The sequence below is a fragment of the Pipistrellus hanaki genome (genome assembly GCF_964339955.1).
Source record: "Pipistrellus hanaki genome assembly, chromosome: 3".
NCBI classification, from domain to species: domain Eukaryota; kingdom Metazoa; phylum Chordata; class Mammalia; order Chiroptera; family Vespertilionidae; genus Pipistrellus; species Pipistrellus hanaki.
Genome location: NC_140505.1, coordinates 146842625 through 146862607, shown reverse-complemented (window position 1 = coordinate 146862607; position 19983 = coordinate 146842625). Strand labels below are relative to the sequence as shown.

Here is a 19983-nt window from a genome sequence, read left to right as displayed (position 1 = left end):
TACAAATCAACATGGATATTAACCTCAGAAGCATCTTTCTAAATAAAAGAAACCAGGCTCAGTGGATAGAGTGTCGGTCTGTGGACCAAAGGGTCTGGGTTCGATTCTGGTTAAGCACACTTACCTCAGTTGCAGGCTTCTTCCAGGCCCAGGCACGTGCAGGAGGCAACCAATCGATGTAATTTTCTCACATTGATATTTATATTTCTCTCTGTCTTTCCCTCTCTCCCACTCTCTAAAAATCAATGGAAAAATATCCTCAATGAGGATTAAAACAAAAATAAATTAGACACATACTATATGATTCCATTTATTTGGCATTCTGAAATAAAGTTATAGGAACAGAAAGATTAGTGATTATGAATAGAAAGGACCATAAGGAATTTGACTACAATGGAGCATTTAAAGAAATTTTTTGGGTGATGGAATTACTATATCTTCTTTGTATTGTGGTTAAAAGACTGTATTTATCAAAATTCATAGCTATAGAGTTAAAATTTATGAATTTCACTTTGTTAATTATATATAATCTAATTTTAAAAGGGAATAATTCTGCCCTGGCCTGTGTTTCTCAGTCGTTAGAAAGTTGGCACACACATCAAAGGGTTGCGGGTTCAATTCCTAGTCAAGGCCACATACCTGGGTTGCAGGTTCAATCTCTGACCCCCATGAGAAGGCAACCAGTTGGTGTGTCTCTCTCATGTGGATGTGTCTTTCCTCTAACACTCTCTTAAAAAAAAAAAAAAATCAATGGAAAAAATATCCTCAGGTGACAATTAAAAAAAAAAGGAATAACTATAATTAGGTAAAGAAAATAGGCAGTGTATCTAAAAGCATGATATTGTTAAAAATTTAAAAGGAACTAACTAGTCCACTAGCTTTTTAGTATTCTTACATAAAAATCAGAATAAGTTCTTTGAAATGCAAGAGTTTATAAAAAGTATAGATCAATTAAAATAATAATAACTTTACAATCATATCGAAGAGGGCATGTACATTTTTCTATTTTAATACTTGAAAAATATAATTTTAACTTATGAAGTTTAGACAATTGAACTCCTAAAAAACGTTGCATTCTATATTAAAAATACATAATAAACTCCTGTCTTTTATTCAGAGGATATTAACAACAATGGTTTCTATTCCTTGATAAACATAAGGTGTTTTTGTTTTTATCTTTGTTAGATTATCTTCGTCAAAGTTATGGGCTATCTATGGACTTCAATTCGCCAAATGATTATAACAAATTGGTGCTTTCACTGTTATCTGGACTCCCAAATGAAGTGGATTTTGCTATTAATGTATGCACTCTTCTATCAAATGAAAGCAAACATGTCATGCAACTTGAAAAAGACCCTAAAATCATCACTTTATTACTTGCTAATGCTGGGGTGTTTGACGACAGTAAGTTTTAAGCAAAACACATTGAATTTTCATTCTATAAAGGTGTTACAGATTTTGTTTTCAAGTTATTTAAGGAGAAAAGTACTTTTTCTTAGTCAGTATAATATTTGTTTTATATAAATGTATTATTTAAAATAATGAATGTTTGGATTTTTAACTAAACAGTTTAGATCAGTGCATTTTAAAATTTGCTGCCTAATCAACATAGGATTTACCAAGTTTTTCATATCCTTTATACTTGTAATGTTTACAGAGGTATAGGTTTTTATAAATCACGTTTTTTATTTTCTGTGAAATTAATCTCTTACTAAATCTAGGTTTTCTTCAGATCAAATAGTTCAGTTTTCTACTTGTAGTGTAATAGTTTAATAGAGATTGAGAAAATATCTTTTGAAATCTTTACTTGCTCATAGTTTTCCTTTTTAAAATATATATGTTAGCTGAATATTATCGATACAAATATTTATTTGCTCCTCTAACCTCCTACCCCAACACCATTGTAACTTTTTTCCATAACTATATTCTATTAAAGGGTAAAGTATTCACATATAATGAAATTATTTTATCATATAGGAACTATATATATGGCACAATCAACACAGCCTGAGGATTTCTTGTAATATTTTATAGGTTCACGATTTTTTAAATCTATAAATAGCAACATGTTTGCAAATTTGTTTCTTTTTCTGTGATTTGATTTGTGTTAAGTAGTATACTTTCAAACATAAATTTATAGGGATCATCTAATCGGGATTCCTTAAAATTTGGCATGTACTTATTTTGTATGAAGGCAATTTTGAAATTAGCTTAAACAATAGTGGGAATTAGTTTCTTACTTTCCCTGAAACTGTCCTTATTCTTGGTTACCTGGGGAAGGAACAAAGATCAGTACTTCTCAGTTTATATAATAATTTTAAGATCTAAATTTGGTGATTTCCATCTCAATTTTATGTTCTTTGATTCCTAATATTTTATTTTTTAAATTTTATTTTTTAATTACAGTTTGTATTCATTATTTTGAATTCATTATTTTGGCATTTTAAAGATACCATTTGGCATTTAATATTGTATGAAGTTTTAAATTGTTTCACATTTTTAGAAACCTAAATGAAGTTTTTAGAAAGAATATTTTCAAACCAGAATAATCTTTTTTGAAGTCTTATCATTTAATCACTGAATAAGGATTAAACGTGTATTTATTGAAATAATGTTAACAGTTTTGGTTACTGAAGTATGATATTTTATAGACCTAGTTTTCTTACATTCTTTAAACATTTTTATTTATCTAAAAGAATAAATTACTCAGTGTAGCAACCTAAAACATTAATAATTTAGAAAATGCACATTTAAGAAATTCAGAAGTTTAGCATTCCAGAGTACAGAGACTTTTTGAAGTCCCCATACTTAAAATACTGTTTTAACATTTTGAAAGTGATTTATTTGAATTTGAGAATTATGGTTATATTTGATTTGGTTAGGCTTTTGAGAGTTTTTGATTTATTTTTTAAGGCATGGAATTTTAATTGAGAGATAAATATAATGCCACTTCCTTTGAAAATGCGGAATGTTGATGCACTTTGTGTTTGAAGGCATATAATAAGAGTAACAAAAAATTAATTTTCCATCTGTTTTCATAATTTGAAATATTATTTCAAAAGAGATTACTATGTCTATCATTTACTATGAAACAGTTTTTAGTGTACAAGATATCTTAAATTGTGTTGTTACTGTTTTTCTACACCTACCTATTGTTAAGGACTTAAGTGATAAAAATAATTCCATGCTATTGAATATACTATTCTTTTAGCTTTAGGATCCTTTTCTACTGTATTTGGAGAAGAATGGAAGGAGAAGACTGATAGAGATTTTGTTAAGGTAATTTGAATACATTTTTAAAAATATTGAATCATGTATTCATGTAGCCAAGGGCCAGTATCATGTATATACTATTTTCTATACATAATACTACCTATACATTACTCTTTATCATTATACATAGAGATACCTATGTGAAAGTTGTGATTAAGTTGCATAAAGTGCTTTTAGAATAGCTAATAAACAGAAATAAAGTTCTGATTCTATTCAAGATTGATTTCTGAAAATGATAAATCTTTAACAAAACAATAAATCCGAGGAAACTCAGATTCTGGACAGCAGTGTGAGTAATTTCCTTATGGCTGTTTTTCAGTTTGTTTAATGACTCTAGCTATCTCTAATAATTCCACTGGACTCATCTGGTAAGTTTTATTTTAGTGATTGTTTTAATTTCTAGAAATTCATTTTGTAATTTTCCAAAGTAGCCCTTGAATGCTTTTAATAATTTTAATTTATATAATTCAAAGTATATTAAAAATATAAAATTTATTAGTATCCTATCTAATAAAGAGGGAATATGCTAATTGACCATCACACCCTCATAAAGATGGCAGTGCCCACAGCCAATAAGGAGGGAATATGCTAATTGACTACCATGCCCTCAAAGATAATGGTGCCCACAGTTACAAGATGTCGGCACCCAGTTCCCTCAGCCCCACCTGATCGGATGCCAGCTGGGCAAGCATCCGATGGTGGCTGCCCAGCTGACACGCAAGGTGCTGGCAAGCCTTGGATGGCAGCTGCCTGGTCTCCTGAGGCTTAGGTAACCAGGGCTGGCTGAGGTTTGCACTGCTGACAGTGGCAGCAGCAGGGATGTGATGGGTGTGTTGCCTTCCCTTGATCGCCGGGTTGCCTGCCTCTGTGGGCTCCTGGACTGTGAGAGGGGGCAGGCTGAGCTGAGGGACCCCTTTCTCTCCCCCCTCGCCCTCCCCCCCAAGTGCATGAATTTTCATGCTCTGAGCCTCTAGTATAAATATTATATGTAAACATAATACATGTTATATATAAATTGTAAATTATACACACACACATACACACACAAAAAATGAATATCTGATAATCCTGATATCTAAGCTTCTTGCAACTCTTTCTACTCACTCTGACTCAAAGATTATTCTTTTGTGTTTTATAATGTTGGTTTATAAATTTCACCAGACCTGTTTGTGGGATTTTTTTAAACAAATTAAACGAGAGTTTATTTCTCCACTTCTGTATTGCATTTGCCAAAAAACTGAAAAGAAATACTGATCAGAATGACTATTAGTTTTTTTAGTGGAGCTTTTCAAATAACTGATGGTAAAACAAAACCTACGGGGGTTCTAGTGCAGGCTAGTAGTGAAATATTTAGGGGATTGTTTTTAACTCAAACCTCAAGTGGAGATAATCTTTTTATCTCTTCTTTTGAGGTTACTAGGTCTTCACATTTATCACCTGATATGTAGTTGGATTTCAAATTCCCCACTCACTCTACCCATTAAAAGCTAAGCCTCTTGGTTGTAGTTAGGCAGATAATTTTCTTTAACTACAGAATATTGGCAATTAAGTATATGATGTTAAAAATACTTATTTACATATTTACATATGCAATCACAAAGGAGAGTGGGATGTCAGTATAATCACTAATCGCATGGAATCAGGAAGACACAAATAAGGATGATTAGATAATCATCTCTGAACTTTTTCATTAATTTCTGCTGTTTATATTATTTTCGATATGTTATGTTCTTTGGGTTTAATTTGCTACACAATTTCTAACTTAATCTGGTGTTTACATTATTGATTTTTGTTTTTATATTTCTAATACATTTAAATCCATAAAATTTCCTATAAGCACACATTTAACTTTATTCTTTCCATTTTAATATTTCATCTTTAATTCTTAAAATATCTTCTAATTACCATTATGTTTTACTCTTTGGTGCATGGATTAATTGAAGGGAATTTTCTTAATTTTCAAAAACATTACTTTAAAAAAATATATTTTATTGATTCTTAGAGAGAGGGGGGGGAAAGGGGGAAGAAAGGGAGAAAAACATCAATGTGAGATCAAAACATTGATTAGCTGCCTCCTGCACCCCGCCAACTGGGGATGGAGCCCCAAACCAGGCATGTTCCCTTACTGGAAATCGAACCACCAACCCTTTAGTGCATGGGAGAATGCCCAACTAACTGAGCCACTTCGGTCAGGGTCATAGGAAGTTTTTTTTAGTTTCCTATTTCTTATTAATATCTATCTGAATTTCACTATAGTTATAGCTTTCTAGTCTATTGTACATATTGTAAAGGATCTTTTTTTGCCTTTAAATCTACTTTCCCCCCCATCTGATACCAGTTTAACCATGTCTACTTTCATTTGAGTATTACATATGTCTCCTTTCTCTCTCTCCTCCACCCCCCCACATTGACCTTTCCCTGCCTGCTCCCACTTCTAGCACAGGCCCTCACCTCCCTACTGTCTGTGTCCATTGTTTCTGCTTATATGCATGCACAAAAGACCTTCGGTTGATCTCCCTCCCCTTCCCTTGGCCCACCCCTGTCTTCCCTCTGTTTGATGCTTCTATGACTCTGGGTCTCTTTTTGTTCATCAGTATGGAGTTTCCTCAAAAAATTAAAAATGGAACTCCCATTTGACCCAGTATTATCACTTCTAGGAATATATCCCAAGAAATAAAAAACAACAATCAGAAAGAATATATGCACCCCTATGTTCATAATAACACAATTTACAATAGCTAAGAATTGAAAACAGCCTGAGTGCCCATCAGCAGATGAGTGGATTAAAAAACAGTGGTATATCTACACAAGGGAATATTATTCTGCTGTGAAAAAAGAACTCTTACCATTTTTTAACAGTGCAGATAGTACTGGAGAGCATTATGCTAAATGAAATAAGCCAGTTGGAGAAAGATAAATATCACACAATCCCACTCATTTGTGGAATATAGTATTTTAATTGATTTTAAAAAAAAAGGAAGGGAGAGGGAGAGATAGAAACCTCAATGGGCTGCCTCCTGTACGCCCTCTACTGGGGATAGAACCCACAACCTGGGCATGTGCCTCCACATGAAATTGAACCTGTGACCAATGAGCCACACCAGGTGGGCTCAGCCTTTCTTATTCTTTAGATGACTTTTTGTAAAAAACATATTTCTCCAGTGTGAAAAACTTGGTTTTTAAATTAGTATATTTATTCCATTTACCTTAAATGTAATTTTGATGTAATTGTATTCTTATGTTTAAATTTACTATGTTTTGCATTGGTTTCTATACATTCTGCCTGTTCAGTTTTTTGTTTTTTTTCCTTCTTACCTTTTTCTTCAATTTATTTGAATGAATATTGTATGAATATGGTTTATTAATTAATTTTCCATCCTCTTAGTTTGGTATTTGTACACTTATTCTGTTCTCTCATTGATTGTGCTAGAGATTATAGTTTAAATTCTTAATAATTTAGTAAATTAGTACTTTTACTACTGTATACTTCTTAAATAATTCAGGGACAGTAGAATGACTCCATCTCCATTTACTCGCTTTGATTTACATACTACTTTTTTATGTACTGTTTTGCTATTTTTCAGGTTTCTTAAAATAGAATTTAGACCATTGGTTTTAAATTTTTCTTATCTAATATCAGCATATAAAGCTATAAATTCTCTCTACAATCTGCTTTAGCTCTGTCCCAAAAATTTTATGTTGACTTTGTTTTTCATTTAAATCAAGATACTATTTTATTTACCTTGTGATTTTTGTCTTTGATTGGTAGGTTATATAGACATATTCTGTTTAATTTCTGACTATTCATTTTCAAAATAGCTTTCACTGTCATTATTATTACTGAATTTAATCACATTCCATTATTGTCAGAGAACATATTCTATATCTTTTTAGGTCTTTTAAACTTAATAAGACTTGTTTTAGGGTTCAATATGTGGTCTTCCTTGGTGAATGTTTTATGCGACTTGAAAAGAGTGTGTGTTTTATTGTTGTTTGTAGTATTTATTGATATCAGTTAAATCAAGGTTGTTGACATGTTCAAGAATTCTCTATTATTACTTTTCTGTGTAATTATTCTGTGATTTCTTGAGAGATTAGTGTTGAAATTATCAACTATAATTATGAATATTTATTTCCCCTTTCAGTTATTTTTGGTTTCATGTATTTTATTTATTTATTTTTTTAAATATATTTTATTGATTTTGTACAGAGAGGAAGGGAGAGAGATAGAGAGTTAGAAACATCGGTGAGAGAGAGTCATCGATCAGCTGCCTCACACCCCCTACTGGGGATATGCCCGCAACCAAGGTACATGCCCTTGACCAGAATCGAACCCGGGACCCTTCAGTTCCCAAGCCAACGCTCTATCCAATGAGCCAAACCGGTCTCGGCGGTTTCATGTATTTTAAACCTCTGTTATTAGTTGCATATACATATAGGATTGTTATATTTTCATGAGGATTCAGCTTTTATTTATCCATTGTCATTTAAAATTTCATGTTTGATATCTTTTTTCTTTTTTTTTTCTTTTTTTTTTTTTGGTAAGAATTTTTTAGGTCATCAGCAAACCAGAGGGGCTGAGCTCAAAAATGGGATCAGCCTCAGGTTTGATATCGTTATTTGAATTTCCTGTGGCCCTGTTTTTCTTGGTTATTGAAGGTTGTCTCTTTTCTTCATATTCCTAATTCTTTTTTTTATTGTTACTAAACATTTTTTAATCATGAGAGTTTTGGTTTCTTTTTGTTGGGGATCCTTTTGGTGATGGACTTTCTCTCAGACTAGTGACTTTAACTGCAAAAGAACCTATTTCCCAAAGTAAAATACAATTGTATTGAAACATAAATAAGAGAAGTTTTAGAAATAAAAAGTGAACTAATAGCCCTTGTACTTCTTTGAGTACAGAAATAAGGTAATGCAGTTACATGGTATAGACAAGTTGAAGTTGAAATTCATTTTTTATAGACATATCTGTATAAAAGCATTGTTTCTTATCCTGGAAAAGAACATTAAATTAGAGATTTTGACTTACCTCCTCTCACATATGGATTAAAAACAAAACAGTTACAGAACACTGGAAAGCAACTTCAATATCTGGGTTACCAATTTAGGAACACATCTTCACCACTTGATGTTTGATTTCCTTCAAGATATTGATTTACTCAGTAACTGTGTCTCAGGAGTGTCTATAAACTGGAATACAGTGATTATGTGCAATTTACTAGTGGTATTAATGACATAATTTTAATGAGCATAAACACTTTCTGTATATTTTTCATTGCTGTACAGTGATCTGAAAATATCTGATTCATGTTGTTGACAATGTGATCTGAAAATATCTGATTCAGTGGATAGAGCATCGGCCTGCAGACTGAAAATATCTGATTCATATTGTTACAGATACTGCTAATATTACCGTGGTTTGTCTAACATTCAGAGTTGAAGAAAATGCTAAGGAACTGATAAATTTTAGTTAGAGGTTATGACCATGTCATTTTTCCCACTCATTCAAGTTCATATATGCCCTAATTTCTTTCACAGACTTTTAAGGATCTGTGGACCCTAACTTAAGACCCCCTGGTTCAGAATGATACTGTATTGTATAAGTTCCTTAACTATAGAAAATCAAGCATTTATGTTAATGAATTAAATACACAGAGTATAGTGATACCTATATGAACCAAAAAAAGTTTTATAATTTGTGTGACAACTTTTAAAATAATAGAATGGTTTTTTGAAATTGTCAGAATTATGCATAATAATTTCTCTCTATAGTTTTGGAAAGACATTGTTGATGATAATGAAGTTCGTGACCTTATTTCTGATAGAAACAAGTCTCATGGTAAGTCAGTAAGAAAAAATTTCAAGTAACTTTGAAATATCAATAATAACAAATGAAATATTAATGAGTATAATATATTTTTTTTGTTGTAGAAGGTACATCAGGAGAATGGATTTGGGAGTCTTTATTTCATCCACCTCGAAAGCTGGGCATTAATGATATTGAAGGACAGCGGGTACTTCAGATTGCAGTGATTTTGCGAAACCTTTCTTTTGAGGAGGGAAATGTTAAGCTCTTGGCAGCTAATCGTACCTGTCTTCGTTTCTTATTACTTTCTGCACATAGTCATTTTATTTCTCTAAGGCAATTAGGCCTTGACACATTAGGAAATATTGCAGCTGAGGTAAGCATGTGACAGTAACTTGAAACAGTTTTAATAGTGACAATATTTACTTCAAATTTTCAAGATGTGGCATTATTATATTTGCCATATTTATAGAGTATTCAATGCTTACATATAGTTTTTGCCTAAAATGGTATTGTAGAAATATCACACATTTTTATGGGTAAAAAATATTTGAAATGATGCTCCAAATTTAGTGGTGGCTATGCTTATAGTAATTACATTTTTAAAGTTACGCAATATTATTCTATTCATTTTTATTAAATGTGAAATATACTACATTGGAAGAGACCTACCTCAATAATAGTGTCCTTTCTTTTTCTAGCTTTTATTGGACCCTGTTGATTTCAAAACTACTCATCTGATGTTTCATACTGTTACAAAATGCCTAATGTCAAGGGATAGATTTTTAAAGATGAGGGGTAAGTGTCCAAACTTTTTATCATCTGTTAAAAAACAAATACTAGTATAATGGGTTGCTTTGCTATCCCCTACACTAAAAGGTTTTGGGTTTGATTCCCAGCCAGGGCACATACCTAGGTTGTGGGTTTGATCCTCAGTTGGGCATATACAAGAACCAGTATTCGATTGATGTTCCTCCCGCCCCCGCCTAAAATCAATTAAAATAATTTTAAAAATACGTCCTTGGATGAGGATTGAAAAAAAAAAACACACAAATATATATTTTTATGTGTATGCTTTTCAGGCATGGAAATTTTGGGAAATCTTTGCAAAGCAGAAGATAATGGTGTTTTGATTTGTGAATATGTCGATCAGGACTCATACAGAGAGATCATTTGTCATCTCACTTTACCTGATGTACTGCTCGTAATCTCAACACTTGAGGTGCTATATATGCTCACAGAAATGGGAGATGTAGCTTGCACAAAAATTGCAAAAGTGGAAAAGAGCATAGGTAAGACTAAACCAAAGAAACATGTAAGTTTTGTTTTTTTTGAGATGAAAATACATAATGTGCTATATGAAATCACAATTGATATTTGGGGTTTACTGTTAATTTGAGGAGTCATTATGCTTTCAGACACATTTGTTTGTAATATTCTTTCTGCTTACTTTAGATGAGCAAGAAACTTCTGTCATAATAGAGTCCAAGATGTATGTGACTAGTAATCCCTATTCCTTCTCTTTATTTCTGTTACTAGTATATGAAATTTGAAATCAACAGAACTACTATTATTTGACTCTCTGGGCTATAGGTCTTTCTAGTTCAGATGGTTAAGCAACTAAAGCTGAGTGAAACAAGCTTCTTTTTGTTCATAAAAGTTGCTGGTAGTGGTACTATCCTTAAAACCAGTGAACTCACTTCCATGGTGGGTTGTAAGTGTGTATGTCATGTTAACATTTTACTCAGTGATTCAAATGATTTCTTTCTTTTATATAAATTCTAAAATCAGAGTTAATAAAGATTTGGAATGAAAAGTATTGTTTTGGAGAAATTGTGTCACTTTCCCTATAAGTAGTTCCAGAATCACTTGGTTTTTATTTTCTTTAAAAGTAAAGAAACCTAACCTCCAATTCAGAGCTACTAAATCATTCTTTAGAGGTGGAGCCTAAAATCTTTTTTTAAAGATCCACAGATAATTCTAATGTACAACAATTTATATAATGGATTTGAGAAGTAGTATTCTGTACAGTATGTGGTTTTAAGCAGTATGATTTTAAAATAATACTATTGATTGATAACTATTGGCTTTTTAATTTATTTTAGACATGTTAGTATGTCTGGTTTCTATGGATATTCAAATGTTTGGCCCTGATGCACTAGCTGCAGTAAAACTCATTGAACATCCAAGTTCCAGTCATCAAGTTTTATCTGAAATTAGGACACAAGCTGTAGAGCAAGTTCAAACCCAGATCCATGTAGCATCTGCCCCAGGTTAGTGTTTTTACATATTCTTTTTCAGCGTGGTTATTGGTGTGTAAGATTTAATACTATGGCCGAAACCGGTTTGGCTCAGTGGATAGAGCGTCAGCCTATAGTCTGAAAGGTCCCAGGTTCAATTCCGGTCAAGGGCATGTACCTTGGTTGCAGGCACATCCCCAGTGGGCTATGTGCAGGAGGGAGCTGATTGATGTTTCTCTCTCACCGATGTTTCTGACTCTCTATACCTCTCTCTTCCTCTCCGTAAAAAATCAATAAAATATATTTTTTTAAAAAGATTTAATACTAAGGATAATTTTAGATGTGCACTTCGGGAAACAGATTTTATAGTAGAGTAGGCTAAAGGAGAACTTGAGTATGTAATTTAATTTCTTAGTTATTCATTCCAGGAGCAGTATAATATAATAATATAATAGAGAGATAAATTTAAGTAGCATTTTGAGGAGTGTTAAGGATTAGATTCACAATTGTGAGAGCAATAAGTGCTGCAAATGGGCTTCATGTGATTTTGGTGATTGGAAATTGATAAGCCAGGAATAGGTTAATCACCTACACTAATAAAAGAGAAACATGCAAATTAATCATCACTCGCTATGTCCACCACCCAATCAGGAGGGGATATGCAAATTAGGAGGAGAAAGGCAGCCCAGCTACTCCAGGTGCCAAGTGGCTGGGCAGGGCAGGACGCCTGCTATGAGAGGGAGGGTGGGGGTCGGCGAGGGGATCTACAGAAGCAGCACTCTGGCACACAGCAAAGACAAAGACGGCATAATATGGCCAGAGTCTGCAGCAAAGACAAAGATGACAGACTCCAGCTGGAGTCTGCAGCAAAGATAAATACAGCAGTCTGCAGCAAAGATGGCAAACTCCTGCCAGAGTCTGTAGCAAAGATGGCATACTCCAGCCGGACTCTGCAGCCAAGATGAATGTGGCAGACTCTGACTGGAGTCTACAGCAAAGGTGGCAGACTCTGGCCTGAGCGAAGGCCTGGGTCCCAGGTGCGGGAGGAAAACCGGAGCTAGAAGCCAAGGGAAGGAAGGCCTATTGCACGAATTTCTTTGTGCAATGGGCCTCTAGTATATTATAATTTTCTCAGGTGGTCATCAGAATACATCAGGACAATACCCCCTTAATACTTCTAAATCTTGGCCCACACACCACAGAACCAGCCTAGTATCACTCACATGTGCATATGTATACAAACACATGTACAAGCATATATACTCGCATTCTGCACCCTTCCGAGAGTCCCTTGGGTAAATTCTGTTTTAACTCAAATGTCTTCCATTAAAATTCAGACCTCTCTAATAACTAACATTCTCCTTGGACTTCTGGTTGAGTCATTATATTTTACCACTTCCAGCTTTTTTGTAGAGTGCTCTCTTCACCTTCATTTGTCCTAGCAGAAGCAATTCATCTTTCACTTTAACTGCTCTCCCACCTCTCTGTTCCCAAGACATTTCCCTTTCCTTGTATTTTGTTCTTAATGGAGGACGCTCATTTTCCAGTTGTTCTTACCTCTCACTTTGCAGGTAGAATGCGTGCTGTGGCATAAATTTCTTCAAACTTCTTAATCCTTCACTTACAAGCTTATTGTCATCTGAACTTTATTCTCCTTCAGCTTCCCCTTGTCATAGGAAGAGATGTTAACATCTTCTGAAGCTGTGCTCTAAATACCGGTCTTTCCCGTTTTCTCATTCCTATGTTTAACCTCTTTCTTTTTACCTGCATCTTGCTTTCAGACTAGAAATACATTGAGATTTTTCTCAACCTCCTCCTACACTACCCTTAAAATCAAAATCTCATTATTCTTAATCTTTAACTACATTTATTTAATCACCAAATCTTGTCGAGTCTCCTAAATACCTGGACTTCTTCAATTGCCAGTGCTTATGACTCAGTTCAGATTCTAATCATATCTCTCCATCCATCTTGTTTTCTTTTTATTTAATCGTGGTCCCAATCTCTGTTTTACTATAATAGAATCAAAATTATATACTATATTTACTCAAAGTATGTAATATGTCACATATTTCATTGATTTCCATTATGTTCTTCAGAAGTATATTGTAGAGTTGTATCACATGTGCATGAACTTGAGTTCTACCAACAGACTGGACAAATAATAGAAGGCATGAAAAAAAAGGTAGTTTTGACTACTAATCTATTCAATGAGCTTTCACCCACAGGCAATAGATGTCAAATAGGTAGTTCATATTGGTGAATCAGGGGTCAGAATATTAATAGTTTCTCAATCTTTAAAAAGAAATGACCCTCACCAGTTTGGCTCAGTGGATAGAGCGTCAGTCTGTGGACTGAAGGGTCCCAGGTTCGATTCCCATCAAGGGCATGTATCTTGGTTGCCCTAGTGGGGTGTGTGCAGGAGACAGCTGATTGATGTTTCTTCTCTCTCATTGATGATTCTTCTCTCTCATCAGTGTTTCCAACTCTCTATCCTCTCTGTAAAAAATCAATAAAATGTATTTTTTTTTTAAAAGAAATGTAACAGTTCATATTGCCATTTAAGTAAGTGGTGGAGGTCTATGTTTATCCTCAAAGAAAATTGAAGAATAAATTAATTGAGGGCCATGGAGAAACTGTCCAAGAAAGGAATTAATAAATTACCAGTGATACACTGAGTTATAATGGGCTATTTGAAAAATATTCAAGGGTATTTTCGATGAATGCTGCTATTTTTTGCCTTGTCACTAACCTGTGACCTTAACTCACTAAGATTTGGACCTCATTTGATAAATGGACGAAATTAAACATTGCGTTTGTGGCTTGTTTATTTATGTAGTCATTCATTTATAGAAGGTGTGAATAGGTCTCTAAGGACTAAAAGAGTTCATTTCTGACCTAGTGAGCACTTTATTGTTTGCTCATTATGAATGACAGTTTTTTAATTATTTGATTAGTTACCATTTTTAGTTTTGTGCACACCCTTCACCTCTGCCCCCCTAGTTTAATACTGCTTTTTTAGGGAATGGTCATCTTCAAACTTTTCCTTCACTTTCTCTCATCACTATGAAAAGTTAAGTAATCTTTCACCCATTTTTAGGTTGACATCTAAATTTCTTCACCATAGTTTAAATAGTTGTAAATAATATGTTTTTTATGCATATTAAATTGACATTTTAAAATAAAAGTTAAATACTTGGTTTATTCAGGGGAATCTTGTATTGTCATCAATTTTTAAAAAACAAAACACAACTCTTAATATCAGAAATTATATGATGTCCCTCATACTCCTTGAACTCATATCCATCACTCTATCAATACTTCTCAGCTATAAATGTGGACAGTTTCAGTTTTTCAATTTTCTGTTACTTTATTAAACTCTGTTAAAAATTTTATTATTACAAGTTTTAGTAATATATAGTGCATTAAACAACAGTAAATCATTACAAATTTTTATAAATAATCATTAAATAAAAACTAAAATTATTGGAAGTGCATTTATTAATGAGATGGATAATACTTTTTTCCCTAATTCTCCGGAAAGTATTATTCCAGTCTGTCTAGGAATGAATATTTTGAGTACAGCATTTATTTTATCTCTGTTTTGTCTTTTTGTAAATGTAAGTTGGAAATGTACTTCATGTTAATAGATGAAGGCAGAACTTAAAATTCTTTGAATTTCTTCAGAATTATTGAAAAGTATTAAAATTATATTTAAGATCTGACAACTTTAGTTCTCCTCTGAGTTTGTTGAAATCAAAGAATTAACAATACTTGATTCACAAAAGTATTTGTTGTCCAGTCATTAGAGATATTTATTTTTGTTTATTGAAAATATGTCAAAAAGATATAAGATATAACTGAATTTTACTTGCTACTCTTTTATGTAGATGTACCTTGTTTAACCTAATATATTCAAGAAGTGTTAGCACAGTGGTCACAACTTAAGTGTGAATTATCTGTTGGGCTTACATGGTGATTTTTAGGCACCATACCCTGAGTTTTTTATTTAGGTGGACCTGAGAATTTTCATTTCTAACAAGATCCCATGAGATACTGATGATACTGGTGAGGAGACTACACTTTGATAACCACTGAGTTAGGAAGTTTAAAATATTGTTCATTTCAAGGCCAGTATACAATGTTTTTTGATAAAGTGCTTTTACCATGTGCTTTGAATATGTTTTTTTAAAACCTTAGTTTGGCACTGCACATTTACCTCAATTGATTATAAAAAATGTCTGCCACATAACCTACCCAATAAAGATAGTGTTTATTATTAAAAGTATGCTTTTTATTACTTAGAAAAAAGTCCACTGTTTTTCAAACTAAGTATATGTTAATATATATTCCTGCCTTACTTACTTTAAAATTCTGTGGTAAATTTGCCATGAAATTGTCATATGAATGAAATAAGATGTTACCATCTTCAATATTTCCTTAAAATATTCTCTGTGCTTTACTTACACAAGATTCTGCCTCAGAAGTATTACATTCTTTGACAGTAGTTGAGGGATAAAGGAGGAAAAGACATTAAGCAAAAGTTGTCATCACTCTGTAATATAGTTTAATTCAGAACACACCAAAGGACTGGAATACCCAATTTCTAATGCTCAATATTGCCCTTTACTATCTATATAATAGAGGAATATGCAAATTAGCCGGATGCTATAATGTCATGATGTAACAGCAGGGACCCGAGGCTGCTTGGCACCTGGCTGGGGCAAGGGACCTCAGGCTGCACCCCCTGCCCTGGCACCAGGCCAGGAGACCTTATTCCGTGCCCCCTGCCCCAATGCCAGGCCGAGGGACCTCAGGCTGTGCCCCCTGCCTGGCAGGGCTTGACAGGGGACCTCATGCCACGCCCCCCTCCTTAGCGTTGGGCGGGGGGGACTTGTGGCTGCGCCCCCCACCTGGCACTGGGCCAGAGGACCTGAGGGTGCACCCCTTACCTGGAGGGGCTTGACAGGGGTGGGGCCAGCCAGGTCTGGGTCTCCTGTGTTTTCGAAGTGCGTGTGGGTGGTGGGCAGGGACTTCACTGTAGGTCCTACAGCATACCCCAGACTCTGACAGCAGGGAGATTTTCATATACATTTCACTAATTTTCTTTCATCTCTAACACTTGGAAAAATAGCAATATTAAACCATTTCTTCTAACTAATTCCCTTTTAATATGCACAAATTTTGTGCACCAGGCCACTAGTCCTATATAATAAAAGCCTAATATGTAAATCAACCAAACAGTGGAATGACTGATTGCTATGATGAACACTGACCACCAGGGGGCAGACACTCAAAGCAAGAGCTGCCCTCAGCCCACAGGCCTCAGGCCAGCCAAGGCAAGTGCCAGTGGGACTCCCCTAACCCTTTCCCCCCCCATCACTCCACCAGTTGCCCCACAGATCTGCCATGATTGCCAGCCTAGGGATCCTACCCATGCATGGGCCTCTAGTAATAAATAAAACACTGGGTTAGACAGAAAGTCCTACCATAATACCTCAGTTAAAAGCAGGCTTTGTGCCGAGACCGGTTTGGCTCAATGGATAGAGCGTCGGCTTGGGGACTGAAGGGTCCCGGGTTCGATTCCGGTCAAGGGCATGTACCTTGGTTGCAGGCATATCCCCAGTAGGGGGTGTGCAAGAGGCAGCTGATCGATGACTCTCTCTCATCGATGTTTCTAACTCTCTATCTCTCTCCCTTCCTCTCTGTACAAAATCAATAAAATATATTAAAAAAAAAAAAAAAAAAAGCAGGCTTTGTGAACATTAATGCTTCTAATTTTCCCTTTGGTGTTCCAGAGGTTTTTAAATAATAATAATAACAACAACAATAGCTAACATTTATAGTACTTACTATGTGCCAGGCATTGTTTTAATGGCTCATATATAAACTACTCTAATCCTCATGACCTATGAGGTCAATATACTATTTCTTTTTCCCATTTCAAAGACAGAGGTTAAGTAATTTGTCTATTGTTACACAGCTAGTGTTGACTCATGGAACTCTAGAGTCAGCCTCTCTAGCCCCAGAGTCATACATTAACCATAATCCTGCAGTATTATTAAGAATGGGTGAGATTTAAAACTTTCTGTTCCAAAGTTGGAGAAGAGCAGTTATTAAAGAGTAGGTGATGTGTTCAGGCAACACAGTTTTAGGAAAGAATGTATACAAAAGTTGAGTATCTGGAAATTGATTCCTTTTAAAGTATAAGTTCCTTACTGCCCTGGCCTGGAGGTTTGGCTGGTTAGAGTGTTGTCCAGGTATGCCTGGGTGTGCTTTCAGTCCCAGTCAGGACTTGTGCGAGGGGCAGCCAATGGATGCATGGATATGTGGAGCAGTCTGTCCCTCCACCCCCAAACCTCACTCCTCTAAAATCAATAAAGAAAAAAATTTTCAAAAAATAAAAATAAAAATACTTTTAACGTATAAGCACCTTTGTATCCTTTGGAAGGTCTTCAGGTATCTTGAAGAAAATGCTTCTCAGTTTATAGCCACTTACATAGTAATTTTGTTTCCAGTTTATATTCTTAATTTAACTGTGACTGCATCATTCTTCCTTAATTATGCTTCTAAAGTTTCTCATACTATTAACATTATTTTTAATGTTTCATGCAATTGTTAATTGATTCAGTCTAAGTAGGGTATACTCTCATGTACAGATGGCTAAGAAAAAGGAAGATTTCTACATAGGTTCAGGCTTAGAAAGGTATTTTCCGTAACAGTGTTTTCAAGTTAGAAAGAGAAGAAAAACTGAGGTTGCACCAGGTAAAATTTTGGTTCTAATTATGTTCTATTAAGAAGCAGCAGCATAAGATCCAGTAATTCCACTTCTGGGAATTTATCCAATGAAACTCAAAACACGAATTCAAAAAAATGTATGTACCCTTGTGTTCATTGCAGCATTATTTACAATAGCCAATATTTGGAAGCAGCCAGAATGCCCTTCAGTAGATGAGCAGATAAAAAGCTGTGGTACATCTACATGATGGAGTACTGCTCTGCTGTTAAAGGGAATAGAGTTTTACCTTTTGTGACAGCCTAGATGGATCTGGAGAACATTATGTTAAGTGAAATAAGCCAGTCAGAGAAAGACAAGTACCATATGATTTTACCCATATTTGGAATTTAATGAACAAACTGAACTTCCAAGCAATATAGAGACAGACACATAGGTAAAGAGCAGGCAGACAGCTGTGGGAAAAGGGGATTGAGCAAAAAGTAAAGAAAGAACTCATGGACATGGACAGTAGTGTGGTGATTGAGGGTCGGAGAGGGATGGATGGAAGTAGAAGAGGGCATTGAGGGGATAAAGGGTGATAGAAATATTTTAATTTTTAAAAAGAAGAAGCATATTGTCCTGGTGATGTAGCTTAGTTGGTTAGAGCATTGTCCCCATACACTACCATTTTGGGTTTGCTTGGGACACATACAAGAATCAACCAATGAATGCATAAATAAGTGGAGTAACAATCTCTCTCTCCTTCTCTCTCTCTCTCTCTCTCTCTCTCTCTCTCTCTCTCTCTCTCTCTCTCTCTCATATCAGTACATTAGAACAGCGTTTTTCAACTGCTGTTCCGCGGCACACTAGTGTGCCGCGAGATGTTGCCTGGTGTGCCGTAGGTGCAGACAAGACAAGAATTTTATAATTTTTCACTATTTTGTTTACTTCATATTTCATAATAAAGTAATTATAAAATACTTTCTTTGTGTTTATTTGATTCCTATATATAGTCAATATAGGCACAGAGTTAAATTTTTTAACATTTTCTAATGGTGGTGTGCCTCGTGATTTTTTTCATGAAACAAGTGTGCCTTTGCCCAAAAAAGGTTGAAAAACACTGCAGTAGAAAAAAAGAAGCAGCATATCACAGCATGAATTCTGAAATGTAATAAACCTGGATTCAAATCCACCACTCCTAAAAGAAGCCTTTTCATATACACCAGTTTTGCTGTTTTCCTTCATGTGTTCCTTTGTGAACTTAGTCTCTGAGCTTTAATTTTTTAATCTGCAAAATGGGGATAATTAAATTTAGATGTAGGCATAATAGTAAAACAAATAATGTAAGTGATTTAATGCAGAGTAAATGTTCACTAAATGACTGCTATTAGCTGCTATTCTAATATGGGGAGGCGGGGCTGATCAAACAAAGACCAGAATTGCTTTCGATCATTCACAGATTGACTGTGCTATGGAGTGCCTCTACTTCCGCTAACTTAGAAATGCATTTGTTCTGTTTGAGGATTCTGAGAAGTTTTGCTAAAATGCCACCTGACAAAAAGTGGGTTCATTTTATAAGTTTAAAAATTATAAAACCATACTGATTCAGTGGTAAAATAGTAAATATTAAAAAAAAATTATAAAATCATACTGATTCAGTGGTAAAATAGTATAATATAAATAGTTTTTATAAATATTATATATAACATGTTTATATTAACTCATTTTTAGTGTTTTTATTTCCTTTGTTATATAGCATTTCAGCATTAAGTTCTTTTTATCTCAGAAATACCACTAATAGAGTCAATGTTCATCTTTTAAATTTAGAAGAGATGTAATTTCGGATACAACCTGCTTCTGTAACTAACGTGAGATTATTTACTGATAAGCTGAGTTTTGTGACTTTGGGCTAGGTATTGTAATCACATTGAGTTTTGGTTTTCTTA

At 34.3% G+C, this 19983-nt stretch overlaps 1 protein-coding gene across 1 annotated transcript in view; it reads left to right on the top strand.

The window, feature by feature from the left end:
- Positions 1-19983, top strand: part of ARID2 (AT-rich interaction domain 2) — a 153266-nt gene that overhangs the window by 81214 nt on the left and 52069 nt on the right. The window contains exons 5-11 of the mRNA XM_084876630.1: positions 1186-1404; positions 3212-3279; positions 9046-9112; positions 9205-9455; positions 9781-9877; positions 10162-10371; positions 11185-11352. Of these exons, the coding sequence (XP_084732756.1) occupies positions 1186-1404; positions 3212-3279; positions 9046-9112; positions 9205-9455; positions 9781-9877; positions 10162-10371; positions 11185-11352 (1080 nt within the window). The remainder of the gene's footprint in view (positions 1-1185; positions 1405-3211; positions 3280-9045; positions 9113-9204; positions 9456-9780; positions 9878-10161; positions 10372-11184; positions 11353-19983) is intronic.